The sequence below is a fragment of the Amblyomma mixtum genome, chromosome 3 (genome assembly GCF_055824585.1).
Source record: "Amblyomma mixtum isolate Tamu chromosome 3, ASM5582458v1, whole genome shotgun sequence".
Classification (NCBI taxonomy): Eukaryota; Metazoa; Arthropoda; class Arachnida; order Ixodida; family Ixodidae; genus Amblyomma; species Amblyomma mixtum.
This window is the reverse complement of record NC_143014.1, coordinates 326,975,862-326,994,259: the sequence shown is the minus strand read 5'-3', so window position 1 is coordinate 326,994,259 and position 18,398 is coordinate 326,975,862. Positions and strand designations below refer to the sequence as shown.

Sequence of the window (18,398 nt, the reverse complement as noted above, 5' to 3'; positions counted from 1 at the left end):
CCACTGAGCCACCGCGGCGGCTCACTCATATCGAGTAGACTGATAAGGTATAACTCTCATTGAGATTTTCATCTCTGTTTTGTTTGCCTGTTCTGCTTTTAACTATATTGAAACAGTTGTTTATTTAATGCTGGGAATTATGGGTGTCTGTTACTGCTGCCGAAAGTTTCCCTTTTTTTCGCTTCTAATGCTTATGTTCACTCTAACCTATTGAGGTGACTAGCACGGATGGAATTTGGCGGCGAAGATGTGGCTTTCAAAGTTTCACGTCATTGCAAGAAAATCAAAAAGCACTGCAAGACCTTTGCGGTGTTACATTGCCAATGTTTAGCATGTTTTTTTTTATTCGAGCTGTTTGCCATCAGGCATAATGAAAAAGGAAAGAAAGTTATAAAAAGGAGTGCAAACAAGCCTCGCTTAAAAAGCGGCAAAAGTTCGTGATATAGCGATTATCTAGAGTCCACTTGGTATAGTCGTCTGCAACGTCCCATCGCAGGCCAACCTTTCTTAGTAAACGTCGTCTCACGGAAGCTGTAGCCGGGCAAGTACACAGCAAGTGTTTTGCATCACACTGGTCGGGCGCAGCACCACAATGGGGACACTTGTCTGTCACTTCGTAACGTTTGTCACGCCACCGATGACGCACAGAAGGAGTCAGAGCCGCTCCTGCCCGAATCCGGCGCACAGATACCTCCTCCTCCCGAGTGAGACTCCGGGGGAGAGGGTACGAACACGGAGGAATTAGAGCGCGTGTTCGCTGACGCAAAGACTGTTTCTCGGAAACATGGGACAGGAACGGATCTGAGGGAAGAGGGGAAGGTGGCGGGATATCGGATGTGTCGAGGTGTGTCGTTGCATCCACATGAATATTATGCGGATCCTGGGCATGCCCGCGAATCCAGCGTATACGCACAGGACAGGGGTATTTTGTGCAAAGTTGGTGAATGGATTGTGTAACTTGGAATGTGCGCCGGACAGCCTTAAGCTGCTTAAGGGCGGCAAGGGAGTCGGTGTAAATGTGTACAATATCGAAAGTAGGTACGAGTGGAAGGGAAGCAATGGCATTGTGCATCGCCTGAAGCTCCAAGGCCAGGGGGGAGCAAGTATCCGTGCTATATGTAGCGCGGGAGTTGAGATGAGGATGTGAGGGACTGTAAACTGCAGTAACTCCCTGCACTGCTGTGTGTGATGCATCGGTGTATATTATGCACCCTGAAGGAAGATGGGCGGCTGATATCGGCGTCGAAGCAGAGGGGCGATTGTCTGTGAGCCGACAGTATGACCATGGAGGAAGAGTCTGTAAACGATGAAGCTGAAGCGACATCTTGCGTGCTCTGTTTGCCTCACGCTGGTCGATAAGTTCACTCAATGTATTAAGTTGAGCGTACTCTTGCAGAATGGGTATGGGTGTGATACGCGGAAGATAAGTTATGGCGCGCATAGCCTCCCGATTGATTGATTCAAGGGAGTCCCACTGTCGGCGGGTGAGGCGATGAAATTGCGCTTGGTACACTATCCGCGGCTGAAGGATGGAGCGCACGAGTTGACGGGCAGTATCAAAACGCGCTCCGCCAGAGCGCATAGCTATGCGTCGAATCAGACCGAGAGTAGCGTGAGCCAATTTACGGGTCGCGTTTAGGCACGGAGTCCCAGTCCCAGATGTATGAAGTAGAAGACCTAGAACACGCACACTTTCAACTTGAGGAATTGGAGAATTGTCTACCGTAAAGGTAAAAGGTGCTGCTTTCCGTTAGCCACTTCTGTTGCCAATGCGAATGAAACAAGATTTATTACACGAGAGGGTCAGACCCAAAGGGGGTAGTCGTGATGTTAAGGCATCCAGCGCTTGCTGAAGCGCCGACTGTTGCACAGACGCCTCTGGATTACAGGACCACAAGGTTATGTCGTCGGCGTACGCAAGGACGCGCACAGAAGGAATTTTCTCTAGGGCTCGGACAAGAGGTATAAAAGTTACATTAAATAATGTGGGGGCGAGGACGGAGCCCTGGGGTACACCGCGGTTGGAGGTAAAGTGACCAAAAGGCTTCCCATGGATACGTACACTGAAGGTTCTGTTTGTTAAAAATGAGTGAATTGAAAGGAGAAAGCGATGCGGGAGACCGAGATCTTGAAGGGTGCCAAGAATAGAAGAGTGTAGGACGTTGTCATATGCCTTTGTGATGTCAGTCGCGATCACCGTACGAACAAGATGACTATGGGGAGAATGGTTTAGTACGTCCGCAGCCAAAACAGCCAGACCGTCTTCTGTTCCAATGTGAGGGCGGAACCCAATTTGAGATTCTGGATAACAATCATTCGATTCCAGCCACCACGACAAGCGAGCTGCTAGAATGTGTTCATAAAGCTTGCAGATAGTAGGCGTAAGTGAAATAGGGCGGAGGGCCGAAAGAGAAACCGGCGGCTGACCTGATTTGGGGATTGGGACAACGATTGAATGTTTCCACTCTGCAGGAATAACTCCAGAATGCCACAACTCATTGAATGTATCAAGGAGGGAATGTAGAGCAGGTCCTTCCAAGTTGCGAAACAACGAGTTAGGTACACCGTCATGCCCGGGAGCAGTGCTTGTTTTGAGGCGATCTATGGAGGCCAGCAATTCTGCCATGGTAAAATCTGAAGTAACCTCATCAGGGGGCTCAGAAATCGATAATATGGGAGAAGGGGTAGGGAGGCAGTCATGATGTGGGAAAAACTGACGGGCTGCTTGTTGTGCAAATGAAGTTTCATCCACATTCAGAGCCAAGCGAATGCTTTCGGTATAATCAGCTACTTGAGAAGTGCGTTCCATGGCGTGAAATACACGCCAAAGATGTCTATTACCCTGTGTAGAGGAGAGGCGGGCACACCACGCAGCCCAGCGTTGTCTGCTAAGTCGCTTTAAGTAGCGCCGCGCACGTGCAGTAGCCCGATGAAGAGCTGGAAGAGCTGAAGGGTCGTCGTGATTACGAGAAGCATAATGATCCGCCCTGCGACGAAGAGCCCAGAGATTAAGGAGATGCATGTCCGGGTTCGGATCATCCTCATTTACAGTAGTGGCGAATGTATGAGTCGACAAAACAGCTGAGAGGGTAGGCAGAACAGTAGATGGGTTCAGCGTATACAACCTATTATCTGCGCGTACGGAATCCCATGATGTAAAGCGCACGCTGCGGCGTATTTTCCGGAGACGCGAAGTTGTGATGGAGATTAAAATAGGGCTGTGATCACTGCCCCAAGTGTCTGGTTCAACATTCCAACGAGGGTAGCCGGGCCCTAACCACCAAGACAAATCAGGCGAATACGAACCACCCCGAGGGCGCGTTGAAGTTTGCGGTTGATTTAGTAGTTGAAATGAATGATCTAGAAAGGTGCCATGAATGTGAGCACCCCGGGAGGAATCCAAAGGGTAGCCCCACGATGTGTGAGCTCCGTTGAAATCTCCGCCAACTAAAATAGGGGTGCCCGAGTAGTTATTACGGAGAAAACGAATCCAACCTAGGTTGGGAGACACTGTTCCCGGACGACCATAGAAAGATACAAGTATCAGTGGTGTATGTGCAGGTTTTACGAGAAGGCCAACGACCTCCTGGCGAGTGTTGCACCACCGTGAAAGATTGATCGGTGTATGGGGAACCGAACGATGAACATAAATTGCAGATTTACCGGGATGGAGGGAGGAAGCGATGCAGCGGCGATCAGGGATGGAAGGAGAATGGTACGCGCAGAAACCAGAGAGGCGAGGAAGGGAATTGTGCTCTTGAAGAAGGAAGGCCCAGGCCTTGAGTTTGCCGTCACGCAGGCGGATGTTCACTTCAGATGACTTATTGGCAAAGCCACGGCAGTTCCATTGCACCACCAGAGATGATGCACTAGCCATGGCGAGGCCGAAGAGCTTCAACGATCAGGGTGGTCAACTGCTGCATGAGTGCCGAGTGCCATTATTTTCTCCACTGCCGGGGAGTGCACATTAGATGGGACCTCGGCGCCGTTATGTGGCTCAGTGCTGTTTGGAGATGATTCGTGAGGAGGTAGCTCGTTCGCTATGTTTCTTCGAGATGGATGTGAGCGCCGCTGTTCTCGACGCTTAGTGAGATCCTCTAAGTGGCGACGAGCCTCTGCGATGGCATTGTCGAGAGCGGTGTCTTCATCTGTGGTGTCCGTGGCTTTACGTGTTGATGTGGGCTTCCTTCCTCGACGGTGAACAGCTTGTGCGTAGGAAAGTGGCTGAGCAGGCACGTTGATAGTCGGGGAGTCAGGTGTAGGAAGTGCAGGGAAGTCGTCTTCAGCACACGCTAGAGCAGCGAAGCGATTGCTTGTGCTGATGCCAGTGCTCTCGGACGGCTTGTTCGACTTCTTTGCCTTCTTCTTTGGACAATTAGGAGAACGAATGTCGTGGCCTGGTAATTTGCACAGGGCACAAAGGCCTGCTGTCTGGTCCATATCGGCCACTGCTGCAGGATTGGGGCAGGTAGTCTGCATATGCCCTTCTTTATGACAGTGGTAGCAAAAGATACGGCGTGGACGGAAGGGCTGCGGCTTGTCAATGGCGCCGTAATAGGTCATGTAGTCTGGTAGATTGGACGGGCCTTGAAGGGTGAGGAGGTACGTGCCCCGGCGCCCCATAGGCCGGGCATGGAGTACTGTGTGTGTAGAACAACGGATATTTGTTCTCACTTCTTGGGGAGGGCTAGTGCTGTCGATGTGGTAGACGATGCACCAGAGGGTGTCAGGCCCGGATGCATAATAGACTTGTACGGGGACATGTTTGCTTGAGTCCAGGGGGACCTGCGTCACACTGCACATTTTCTCAGCGGCCGCTAAGTTTGGTAGGTTCACTGTGATAGTGTTGGAAGAACGATGCACAACATGTTGTTGAACTGTTGTTGAGCATGTTGTTGAACTTGCTACCTACTTCAATGTACAGAAGCAGAGATGTCACACGTGAGGACAAGCGGTGCTTGTTCTTGGCTAAACTTCGGCTTGGGCTAACATACAGTGCCTTGGCAGTTATATTTGAAGTAGGTGCAAGGACTGCACCATCTATTTTCAAGAAAACACTTGATATTTTAAGTGTGGTGCTGCAGGAATGGGTGTAAGTGCCATCAAGAGAGGTTATCAGGATGTCTATGCCACCTGCTTTTAAAGTCAACTAGCCTAACTGTAGTTCTATCATAGACTGCTCTGAAATCCGGATGGAGATGCCATCAAACACAGACTGCCAGCATGTTTTATACTCTAACTACAAGGGAGGCTACACTGTAAAGTTCTTTGTAGGCATTGTTCCCAATGGATTAAGTGCATTTGTGTCAAAAGTGTATGGAGGGCGATAGACAGATTCCTCAATCAATCAGGAATCTAGGTTTTTGGTGCTAATTAAACCTGGGGATCTGGTGTTAAGGGACAAAACATTCCCTACCATAAGGACAGGTAGAAGGAAAAGGTGCAGCTCTGCTCATTCCACCATTTGATTCTGCGGGAGGTCAGTTGTCAGCAGAGGACACGGACAAGACTTACAAAATTGTATCAGTAAGCATTCATGTCGAACGAGCGATTCAGCGGTTAAAAATGTAAAAAATACTGTCCAACAGAGTGCCCCTCAGCTTGGTCCCCCAGGTGAGCAAAGTAATTTTTGTGTGTGTTGCTGGAGTGAACATGCAGCCACCTATAATAAAAAAATAACCCTTCCGGCTTTAGCGTTTTTCAACGATTCCTTGTACAAAAGACTGCAACATTCAGAATATAAAAGTATATGATGTTTGTTGGAATGTTTTACTGAAACTTGCCATCTTGGGACCCAACAACACGGGGCTTTCGCTATGAAATGGGCGCATGCGCATCAAAACTCCTAAGGCTTTTATGGCTCTCACTGTAGCTGTAAAATTTAGTTTGCGTTTGTTTCGTGGTACATCAGCAAGCACGACCAAAACATGCCGAGCGCAAGCAGAAACCTTTGGAGATACACTTACCGTGTTACTGGCCACAGCAGTTGCATTCGTTACAATGCAACCAAGATTTAATAAAGAATAATCTGTATGGTGCTGGCAAAAAATGCAAGATGCATGATCCCATCACAAAACTCGATTACATATGTGTCGTGAGATGCTTGTAAAAGTACATTACTTAAAGTGATGTATGTACAGTCTTTGTGAAATGTAACCAGGCTGCATGGTTTGCTTCTAGCTCGTACATTGCAGCCGTTACAGCTTCCCTTCAGTTGAAATAGTCGTTAAAGGTAAGGAGTGGGGGTCTTCTTACCTTAAAACACCTTTTGACCTTTAGGAAAGCCACAAGGGCTCCACTGTACAAGCTAGAAGCAAACTATGCTGCCTAGTTACTTTTTACAAAGACGGTACCTCCACTTCGAGTTGACCGCAGCATTAACAGGTATATTTCAATGAAAATGAAAGGAACCACACGTGCTACAATGCAAAAGTCGGCCTGAAAGCTCGTCACGCGTGTAGTAGTAAAACAGAAAAATTGACAATTTTTCAGAAATGGTCTCGGTATATTTTTTCGGCTCAACCATTCAGGGACTTTCACATAAAACAACATTCAAACACAGACCAATCCCCAGTGAACAAAATGCAAACAAATTTTTATTTAGCCATGGTCCATTTTTGCCAACAGTGAAAAAAAATTTGTTATTCATTCACAGCCTCTTGCTAAAGGAAATGAAAATTGGTTTTGAGCAACGGAAATGACGCAGTAACTGTCTCACATATCTCGGTGGACACCTAACCGCACCGCAAGGGAAGGGATAAGGGAGAGAGTCAAGAAGAAAGGAAGAGAGAAGTGGCGTAGTAGGGGTAACACACACAAATATACACATACATATATACATAAATATTTAGACTGTACTACAACTTGTGTATTCCGGCTGCATGGTTTGCTTCTAGCTCGTACATTGCAGCCGTTACAGCTTCCCTTCAGCTGAAATAGTCGTTAAAAGAGTAAGAACACTAAACATTTTATCGGCCAAGTAAAAAAAACACATTGAAATGTTAACACAACGCTGAAATCAAGAACTTAAGTAAAAACGCTCCATCTTTGGAATAACTTCCCAAAGGAACAACTCATCTCTCACAACTCTTATGATTACAGACTGATTAGGCGAATACACATATAGGAGGGCTCTCTGCAAGTTTAGCACATACAGTGACATTTGTATCCCTGTGTAATATCGGTGTGTCTTCTTGAGTGTGATGATGTCGTCAATGGCTATGAGATAGAGGAGGTAGTAAATACGGTCTTCGTAATTTATGAATGGTGTATTTTTAAAACTAAATGTGCATTTAATGTCAATTAGAAGTTTATCCTCACATTGTGATTAGCCCATCAGGACTGTAGCAGAGTCAGGGTTGCTGCGGCTGCACCACTAGTCCAGTCTGAAAAACCCGAGATGGCAATGCTCATTTTTCAAAAAATTTACAATGAGTATACTGACTGTTTATACTGCAAAAGGTGGAAAATATTTACCTAGAAAACGCGTGTTTCAAGTTTTTCTTCCAAGCTCTTCTCGGCTTCAGCTTCTGTCTTCCTGCCTGTCAAATAGTAAATAGGTATATATTAAAACTTTCATCTCGAAATTAAGTTCTGCATTGTAATTTCAAATCTTTTTAGCAAATACTCGTAATATCAGGAAACCAACCGTAGCGCATTGCTGCACTTGCATAGGATGCAGAATTTGACAGCTGCACTGCGGCTCTTTGGAGCCCTTCATCACTGTTTTTTTGTTACGACTGCATGTGCTCTCGAAATGCTCAGCCGGAGTCTCCTTTCTTCATGCCATCTGCGAAATGTAAGAAATATTAGCCATGTGGTTAGCACCTAACCGGACATGAGATAAGTTCGATTTGTTAGAGTCCACAATACCGTGCACAGTTCGCCTGGCCCTGTGTAAGAATAGCCAGGTCTGCAACTTTTCCATGGACAAGTATCAGGACTTCGTATTTTTGTGCCCGATCGGTACTGAGTTCTGACAAAAAGTCATTCGGCTGCGTGGTCTCATCTTCTAGGATTTTAAGATGGTGATAGATTGGCCTCGACACCATTGATGACAAAAGTTCTTCTAAGAGCTCTACTTCGACATATTTTGAAGCACTCTAAACTACATCGTCGAGGATTTCTTTGCAAATTAAGCCATCTGCATGCAATGTCGACAGCTGTACCATTTCTTTCAATGGACAAACTTCAGGATAGTTCAGCAGGATGGTGCGAGAAGCAGGCTTCAGATCCAGGGAAATGGCCTTTTGACCTGCTTTCTAAGCGAGACATAAAATCGCATTACTCTCTGTGTATACAAATTAAAAGCAAGTTAATAAATGTACTATCATAATGAGGCTTGTATATCTGAGAAATGTGCTAATAATATAAAAAAACTTACTCGGAAGCAGTTTCACCAGATCTGCCGAACGCTTCTACCTCTTGCTCCTCGGCTTTCCCCATTCCTGTGGCCGGTTTGTGCAGGACTGCTCCTCATGGTTATTTAAAAATAACCACACAGCAGCAGCATGCTTGCAGTGTCCTTGAATGGCAGCCTTGCAAGTGCATTTGCCGCTGTTTATTGTAAGCTGTTATTGTAAGCTCAGATATTGCTTATTGTAAGCTCAGATAAGTGCCTAGAAACTCAAATAGAGAAACAAGAATGCATCTTTATGTAACCACTCTGCAAAGCACTATTTTGCGTACATCTTGACAGCACAGCAGAATGCTTTGCATGACTACCTGCATAGTGCCATTGAATGTGAATTTGGCAACGGTGTTATGCAAATGCTGCTTGTATGCCGGTATCATTGTAGCGAGAACTACCTGGACACATTTAACACAGCATGACCCCCTTTTCAGGGCCATGATGTCCTGTGCTATGTATTGTAGACACTGTATGTTGTATTGTAATGAATTCTTTTCTTCTTTTTAAATTTTTTTCAGCCTCTGAACCAATCTCAAATTCATCTCCGTAAAACAGTGAGTTGCGCCACTTCAACTCTTAGCACTGGCAGAATATTGATATGAATGGCACTTCAAACAAAACTGACATCAGCAACTGCGTTTTCAATAACACAAGCACATGCAACTACATTTCATGTGCTTCAGAGCCCGTAGACATTTATTAGTCTTTTCGCAATGAATGGCTCTCACTGCAAGCGACTCGAATAGGCCTGCAGTCCTGTTTCAAGCACGCTCAAAGTGTTCTTCATTTTCAAACAGCAGTTAATAAACAGGCACTCTACCTTTACAGGCGTTAATCAATAAACTGTGGGTAATATAAGCCTTTATTTATTGCCAGGCAATAGATGAGAGTCACAGCAGCCGTGATTTAACACAGAGCTGAACTGTACGCCCAGGTGTGTAACACTTTTATTAACAGCCTTTATGCTAGGCGTTAAATAGGTCCTGTGCTAAGGTGACGAGGACGAGTTGCAGTTTCAGATCCAGGGAGGGAAGCCAGATGGGGGGGGGGGGAGGATAGGCGAGGGACTGGAAGGCTACGTGGCACTGTGTAAGGCAGTGTTCTATGTCTGCATATGTGTGTGGACAGTTTGGGCACCGAGGTCTGGAAGTGTACCGGTACAGATAAAGTTGGGCTGGTGTACGTAGGAGATTAAAGTGTACTCGTTGAAGAGTGCGAGCTTCACGGAGCGATAAAGAAGGGTGTGGTGGTGGTAAATCAGCTAAGTCCAATTTTCGCTGCGTGTAGCATTCGTCGACAGTGTGTCTGTAAGCCCTGACCGCCTGCCCCGTCGGTGGGCTCGTCCATGGGATCCCCGGCGCCCGGTGTATAGTATCGCAGACAAGCTGGTGAGCCAGCTCATTGCCGGGGATGCCCATGTGACCAGGGATCCACCGGAGGGTCACCGGTCGTGGGCTTAATGTTATGAGGGCGGCATCTAAGGCCGATCGGGTAGGGAAAGGGAGGGCTCTTTCATGGAAGGCACGCAGAGCTCCCTGCGAGTCTGTATAGACAACGTATGCGGGGGCGGGGGGTAGGGTGGCAAAGTGTGTGATGGCATCGGCGACCTGTGTATGTCTAGGGCGTGCGTGGAGGGTAGGGAGGTGTATGGACCGGTTGTGTGAGTGCTGGTTGTAGAGCGGCAAGGGTGGAGGAAGAAGGCTGCTGTCGAGCCCGCGGTTTCCGTGAGGCAGGCGTCTGTGTAGGCCACCGCCGCAGCGTCCAAGGGTGGCTTGTGGTTGTATGCGTATGCCTGGCGGCGGCCTGCGTGTGTATGGGCGGACATGTTGCGTGGAATGGGTGCGAGGCGGAGGTTAGGAGGTAGATCGGAGACTGCGGTGGGTCTGGGAAAGAGATGGTTGCGTAGGGAGCCTGTGATAGCATCCACCACGCAGCTGGTGAACTGGTCAGGCGGATGATTTGTCTCTCCCGGTGCAGGTTAAGGAGGGCTGTAAGGGAATAGAAAAGGCCTGTTCTGTTCAGGGTGTCTGTAGAAGCCTGAGGGGGGAGTCACAGTGTTGCTTTGTATAGTGTATTGAGGGCCCGGATTAGTTTGTATTGTTGTGTACTTGTAAGGAGGCAGTAAGGGATATAGCACATGAATTTGTTCAGGGCCAGCGCTTGAGCAAGGCGGTTGGCGTGGGTCCCAGAGAGGCCGGCATGTTTTAAGACTACGCGGCGGAGTAAATGTGTGATTGAGTGGCATGCGCGTCTGGACTGACTGATCGCAGAGGTGAAAGTGTTGGAGGTCAGTGGCATACCCAGGATGCGACAAGAGTCGACACGGGGGATTGTTGTCCGGCTAGGGTTTGGGAGATGAAGGGGTTCATCGTACGTTGGCATTTACTGCGTGTTATGAGTAGACGTTCAGATTTCTCCGGAGCGGGTTGCAGGTCCGCTTGGGACAGGTGTGAGGAAATGATGTTAAGTGCCTTTTGGAGTGTGGTTGGACCTCTCCCGGTAAGCCAGTGGTGACCCACAAGGTGAGATCGTCTGCATAGAAGACGAAATGAAGGTCGGGAATATCGGCTATGGCCCGGGCGTGCGGGACCATGCCTAGGTTAAAGAGAATGGGAGAGAGGACGGCACCCTGTGGAGTGCCACGAGTGAGTAGAATGGGATGAGACAGTTTGTCGAGATAGCGGATACGAGTGGAGCGGTGGGAGAGGAAATCCCTTACGTAGTTGGACATGTTATGTCTGCATTGCGTGTCAGCTAGATGTTGAAGAAGTGGTCGTGTGATATGTAGTCGAAAGCCTTGCGTATGTCAACTGTTACTAAGGCTTTGACCTGCGCAGCGTCTGGAGCATTTGTTTTAAAGAAGGTGTGTTGAAGGAGAAGGAAAGGGTCTTGGGTGGATAGTGCTCGGCGGAAGCCAATGAGGGTTGGGGGGAGATAGTCGGTGGCCTGAAGATGGGAAGAGAGGCGGGCAAGCATGAGGACAGAGTTCAATAATAAACACAAGTTGTTGGTGGAAATTTTCTTCCTGTTGGCCATACTTAAATGTGATGTTTGTATGAAAATGTTTTGTCGCCGCTGCAGCATAATGATGACACCCTTATGAGAGAAAATCAGTGTACAGCGATTAATTTTGTGATGTGTGAGGGTGGAAAACCAACCAGTATTCATTACAGAATGATGTGACAGCGTGAAGGTTTGTCTTTTTATCAGTTCGGTTATGAGTGGCACATGAAGTTTAATACTGGTCACAGAACCAGTTGCGACTCACTGTAGGTGACCATGAATCAGAGAGTGTAACTGCAGTAGAGCAACGGATGCAGGATAATTGGCAGGCAGTAATTTACAAAGTGGTACCAGACTAGATTTATTCACGACTCTGCTCTGCATTGCTCCTAACATGATGGATGCAACAGTGTTGGCTCTATGGGTGCCTACATAGTTTAGTGTTGATCCAATAAACTGCGTGTGCGTATATTGTCATACTTGGGCATTTCTTGAAGCACAAAGCATGTAGTAACTAGCGACGAGTGCACTGCCGCCGATTAGAGAGCAAACACAGCAAGTTGCGTAAGCAGCGTGGCGCCTGGTGGAGCGCGGCTGAAACGGTTGCTATGGCAACGGCGCTCCATCTGTCTGACCTCGCTGCGGCTAAAGGTCAACCGTGGCCACCGCCGGGAACTACGCGACGGCTCGAAACCTGGTGCAGTATTGCTTACGCAATAAAAAATGCCAGTGGTTCAGGTACAAGGCAGTTAAAGTATGTAAAAAGTACACAAGGAACCGTCATGATACAGTGTTAACAAGCAAACAAAAATGTACACAAAATATTAAAATACAAGTAACAATGCCAAGCATAAAGTGAAAGTAATCCAGGCAAGATATGCATGCAATACACAATAATTAAAGGAATGTTCATTTCGAAAGTTTCCCACATTCTACCATTTTGCCACACCTAGCATCAAGTGATCACTATGTATTTAGACCCGTCAAGGTGTTATCACGTGTCAAGAAATTCTGAAATGAAGCGAAATACGCTGACCATCAGGTTTCATGGAGCCAGTCAGAAGAAGGGAGCTCCTAGTGGAATCCAATCATTTGTGAACTGGTGGCACAGTACTGAATGTAGTGGGCACTGCTTTTGAGAATGATTTCATGTATTCACTCGCTATTTCGAATAATTCACTCATAAAATGAAATAGATGCCACTTGTTACCGCTGTGAATTACTGATGCATTTTGCATGTTGGTGCAGAACTGCTTATAGAGAGGGTGATGAGGGAAACTGTGCAAGTTATCCACAATCAGCTTCCCTAAATATGGCTTCACAAGAAGACTGGGATACGCCAGCTCGGTCGCTAAGTCCACCTGGGACGCCTGGACGTGTGAGACCTGCGGAACCTGAATATACACGAGATGAAAGGCGAAGAAAAACTAGTCACGTCTGCATTACTTAATTGAGACGCAGCGAACCGATTCATTTTATGCTACTGAACACACACGACACAGATGTGGACTTTGACACTGAAACGTAAGTTCCTTTATAGTAACCTCCTTCTGATGCGAATTTTCTAAACTCAGTTGCTTCCTTTTCTGCCTTGCAGGATTCCTAGGCCACCGAAAGCTCGTAAGCTTGTGAGAACTCCAACAGCAGAAAGGGAATGACTGCAATTAACAGGACAAATCTTACTTCCAGCTCTTCAGAGGACATACACTTAGCAGTGGCTTCAGCATGTTTAAAGCGCCTAGTCGAGATGAAGTCGCCAAAAGAGGAGACGGAACACCTGACCCACCACTTCTGCAAGACACTTGGCAACAAGCTGCGATCATTGAGCCGAGAACCGCACTTAGACGCAATGCATGAAATTAACGTCTTAATGTACCAAAAAATGAAAGAATAATTGTTGGACCATAGCAACTAATGACGATGTTCGTGTTCGAATAAAGCTATATATTTCTTGCCTGTTCGATCTCTGTTTCCTTTTATCATGCTCACTAGCCATGGTACCTTGCCATCGCTAATCAGATATCTGCACAGCCTATCCCTCATGTCATAGGCAAGCCTTGAACAAAAATGTAATACAAGGGCAGAGGGCCCACTCTGCATGTCCACTACATCCATGCAATGTACAACACGCAACAGAGGGCTGAAAAATTGCTAAGCACAAGCTTGCAGGACACCTACAACCAGCTGTAAGCTCTTAATACCTGGCTGAGCTGCCGCCTATATTTGGCAGGGCGCACAGTGCAGAGTTTTTATCGTCTTCTGATCTCCAACTTTCATCAGCAATCCTGCCTCCCAGTCAATGTGATCAGCTGTTCCAGGAGGACAGCATGTTGACGGGGAGGCGGACGATTCCTTCAGTAAGAAATTGTGTAATATTAGATACGCCAAGATTACATAATAACAGGTGCTATCTTCTTATGCGTTGAAGGGGCGACGCAGAATGCGTCATTGCTGGGCAAAAATGCCAAAAGCATTCTCTACTACCCTACGGGCTCTGCTGAGGCGGTAATTGAAAATTCTTCTTTGGTGCGTCTTCAAAATGTCTTGGTCCACTGACAGCAAACAGTGGTTGAAGACCTGCAGTATGAACCATGATTAGAAAACAAACCGACAAAAGCAGCATACAGCAGCGTTGATATGCAATGTTAACTTCCGTCACATCATTTTCATCTACACTTGTTTCGATGTAGGGGCATCTGATGCCTTTGACCGGAGCAGCAGTCACCCCTTATGTTAGCCGATTGACCCACTCGCTGGGTACGGCAAATGGGTATCTAATTGCAAATATGGCCTAAGCGCGGGCATGGGAACCTTGCGGGAGTCCGTCTAGGCTGGACCCTTGCATGTGTGTGCACCTGTGTGTGTGTTCGCGCCATACACTTGAAAAATGCTGGTGAGGCAAATCAATTTGCACACTGCAGTAGTAGCTTCTTACAGAAAGTTAGCTGTGATATAGTTACAAACATGTTAAGCACGCAAGGAATGAGCGCAAAATTTGTGGCAGCTACTATATTGCAGGTAAATCTGATCATAACGACTATCCAAACAGATTCCTGGTTGCTACAAATTAAGCACACGTGCCTGCAGTTAGAAACCAAATTGAGCCAAGCACGAGATTAACCTTCCATTACAATTCCACCACGAAATGCTAGCTTATTGTTTTATGCTACGATGCTTGTCAAAACAAAAGCTCAGTCACAGCTATAAAAAGTACTACTTTCTGCTACTGCAACATAGCACTCACGCAAACAAAATGATTAAACATACTTTTCTTTGAGTATGGACGCATCGTATGCATCTTTAGGGGAAAAGCCTCATCTCCAACTAGAATGTATGGCATGTTTCCAACTGCTCCAAGTTGTTTTCTGGGAGGAAATCTACTTCAGTTTGGTTCATTTGATTCCTAGAGCGTGCTTCGGCCAAACACCCCGCCATCCGACTCACTCCCAAAGTGGCCAACTTCCACATACATGAACCTGAAAAATGAAACAACAGGCCGATAATATTTTGCGAGTTTAAAAGGATGCCGTATATTGAAAACATTGCACTCTTTGTTGCTGCTCTCATATGAGCAACCAGCCAATTCACACCAGAATAATACTTTTACATGAATTCTGCACCTCCTCAGAGAGGACACTGCAAGTAGCTAATACCTACGTACTATGTTATCCCCGGCACTGCAATATTTCATGTTGCTAAGCTGTTGTGAGCCTTCATTGCATACTACGAAGCATGCAGTTATATGGTTATATTTTTGCCTAATGACCATTTTGTGTGAGACAATATTCACAGCAGTGAAAATGAAGTTAGCTCTTCGTTTAGGATAAAATGTTTGATTTCTTGCTACAAAATCATAGGGGTGTTCTAATCAGTATAGCTAACTGCGTGCACAACATGCAAAGAGGAACGCAATTCACTATCGGGGAGATATACCTGTAATAAGCATCACTGGCTGCAAGCAGTGATTTACTGAAGAAATTTTTGTAGTTTCTACCCATGCTTCCAGAATTTGCAGGGCATTCCACGGCAACGTGTTTGCCGCTATTCGCGCCTAAACAATGAGGGAAATTCCAACGCTGCTCAAAGTCGCTTGCGATCTGAAGAATGAGAGAGAGATAATTGATGCACATATGTAAAGCAATATGGAAACACGTCACAGGCACTTCAAAAATAGGTGCGTGCAGAAGCAATCTGTTTCCTAGTTTCAGATCAACAGTAAACAAGTTTTACAGGGTGATCACCATGACTTTGCTTATTTGGTTCACCTGCAGCCACTCCTCGGGTTCCGTTGGGCATGCAACATAAATGGGGCCAACGACCTCCCAAATCGCCTGGTATGTTGATGAGATTTTTCCGCAGGCGGTTGAACGTCCATTCAAAAAACGAAATGATGACGAACGCAGTGTGTCGCTGGCCGCTAACAACCTGAAGTGTGTTTCCAGTGAGAAATGGGGCCGCGTATGCATTAACATAGCAGCAGTCTTCAATCGTTGAGCGTTGCTGAAGGGTGGCAGTTACCACACTTCTTGAGCAAGTCGGTGCTCTGGCGAGATAGCTCTACGAAACTTCGTATCCTTTTTAAGGATTCGAGGCCTGACCAGCTCCAAGATGGTTTCGAATGCACGAGGAGGCATTCTTAGGTAACTGGAAAAAAGAAGGTATCCATTCCTCATTTACTGTTTCAGCATTTTGTATACCACCACTGTTACGCTGAACATGACAGGACTTTGAAAGAAAGCACATAGTGTTACCTGAACTTACTCTCGATAATATTCTACGTCGCGGGAACGTAGAAGGGGCAGCAGTTTGTAGGCGTGGCCAAACTCCTCACGCTTCTGAAGGGCAGGTCGCCCCCCCAACGTCGCTGGCGCCGTTTCGTCTTCGCTGCGTCACGCATACGCTGTCGTTGCCGCGCGGCCCACATCGAGTTTGCCAGAAGAATCAAGAAGTTTCCTCCTCTTCTGATGCGCTCATTATTGTTCACGGTTCGCACGTCAAACGCGAATCAAACAACGTGAACGCATCAGCACAAACGAGGCACACTGAAAAAAGGCGCGAACGAGAATGCGTGGTTATTTGAGCTGCCGTCAGACGGCGCGAGTATAGATATCGCGAAACCTCGTTCTTATCGATGGTCCGCGAGAGCTCGCTGTCGCGCTAGCGGCGTGGTCGCCAGCAAGTGTGACCGAAAGAGAATATCGGCGGCGGCGAATTTCGCTCGCTCTCGCCGCCCAATTCCCAAGTGTGAACGCACCTTTAGAGTGTATAGGGGTGGTCAAAAATCACAGCCCGCTGCGGACAGCCTCAGAGTAGCTGCTCTCCGCTATCGGGGCGCTGTTATCGGACGCGTGTCTCGCCGCGCTCGCGTTGAGGGGTTGATGCTTCCTCTCTCGCTCGCTCTCCACGAAAACAATGCAGCGCTGTTCGAGATTTCCGCATTCGGCTGTGGTGCAGCGCGTCGCGGAGCAGACGACCATTTTCGGAAAGGGACGCGTGCTGCTGGCGGCAGAAAAAGAAGTTGGCATCCCAAGCTCTGTTTAGATTAGATTCTGTAGTGTTCAGCGTTACTTTGTTTCCAGTGTTCGCATGAATTGCCGTTTGATATGTACAACGTCAATGCATTTGTTGATACGGCTTGGTTGTGGTACAAAAGGCAGGCTTGATGCAATAAACCCCAGTTGCAAGTTGGCGTCAGTCCTGTATTTTGTGTGCCTTCTCTGTGCGCGTTTCTTGCGCCATTACCAGTTTTTTTTTCAGCATGAACCAACTCGCCCAAACGACCTTTACTTGACCATATTTCTCCTACTATGGGTCCTTTCCTCTTTCGAAGCTTCCGCACCGAACCTGCCATTACGTGTCTCAACCTGATTGCCGTCTCAACGTGCCAGTCTTGAGTGGTCTCCTACTGCTTGAAACAGAAAATAGTTCCTTTGGAGGTTCAGTCACTATTCGGTGTTCTGCAGCCTTCTTGGGGGCACGTCAGGCGCGTCTGCAAGATACTCAAGTCTGAGTACTGGAGGCAAGTCCGAATGTACCAAGACTGGCTTCGTGTCCTCGTCGTGGTAGGAAGCCAACCTATCAAGGAAAACCGGCGTTTTCAAGAGATGAAGCGTCTGGCGGCGAGTTCTACAGAGTTTCTTTGGCAGCGTGCTCTTTTGAGCCTTATTCCCCGTGAAAAGAGGCAGCCCGCTGAAAGCCCCAGGCAGCTCACCATGCTAGGAAATGCAGTTGTTCCTGAAGAAGTCCAGCGGATTTTCGAAAAAGGTCCAAAGTTCGGCCTGGCCCCTTGTGCTCAGCGTCAAGAGCTACTTGCCATGGTAAGAAGGGTGGCTAACAGTGCCCCAGACCAGGAAGAAGGAAGAGTCATAAGCGACGGCATTGCTTGCCTGAAGGCCACAGTACATGGCTGTCGTTCGAAAAAGCAGCCATTGCAGAAGCTTTCAACTGCACTGAAGGACAATGACCTCGTACCGCTACAGGCTGATAAGGAGGGTGGATTTGCTCTCCTGTCCGCTTGTGTATTCCGTGAAAACGCATTGCCTGCAATTCACAAAAACTTCAAACAGGTCCCGTTTAATGTTCGAAAACAAAATGGAGAAGCTCTTCAAATCCTAGAAGATTTGCATCTAGAAGGCATTAAGAAGCTGGCAAAGGGTGAAAGGGGATTTCTTGAAGTGTTCTTCATTGTAAAGACCCACAAGCCTGGATTCCCGCTGCGCACCATCGTGTCAGAAAAAGGAACTTGGCAACGTCTCGTTAGCCGCTAACTCCAGGCACACCTTAGCACCCTGGTAACCGATGGCCCTTTCCTTGCGCGCAGGTCATCGGACGTTATTAAGCATTTAGAGGCTTTGCCCGCCCACAAGTACACCTCGTTCTCCATTGAAATAGAAGAACTGTACTACTCGGTTCCTCACCAAGGACTCCTAAGAGCGGTCGGGTATAAAGCCCTGTCTACAGTAGAAGTTCGCTTCCAAAATGCCGC

The 18,398-nt window shown here is 47.3% G+C and overlaps 1 protein-coding gene across 1 annotated transcript; it reads right to left on the bottom strand.

Moving 5' to 3' along the window:
• Positions 1–13,718: 13,718 nt before the first annotated feature.
• LOC149355867 (uncharacterized) lies at positions 13,719–18,137 on the bottom strand. Its single transcript, XM_089576209.1, is given in 6 exon segments — positions 13,719–13,765; positions 14,681–14,889; positions 15,347–15,510; positions 15,679–15,838; positions 16,175–16,297; positions 18,112–18,137. Coding segments are annotated over 6 exon segments (729 nt in total).
• Positions 18,138–18,398: the final 261 nt, after the last annotated feature.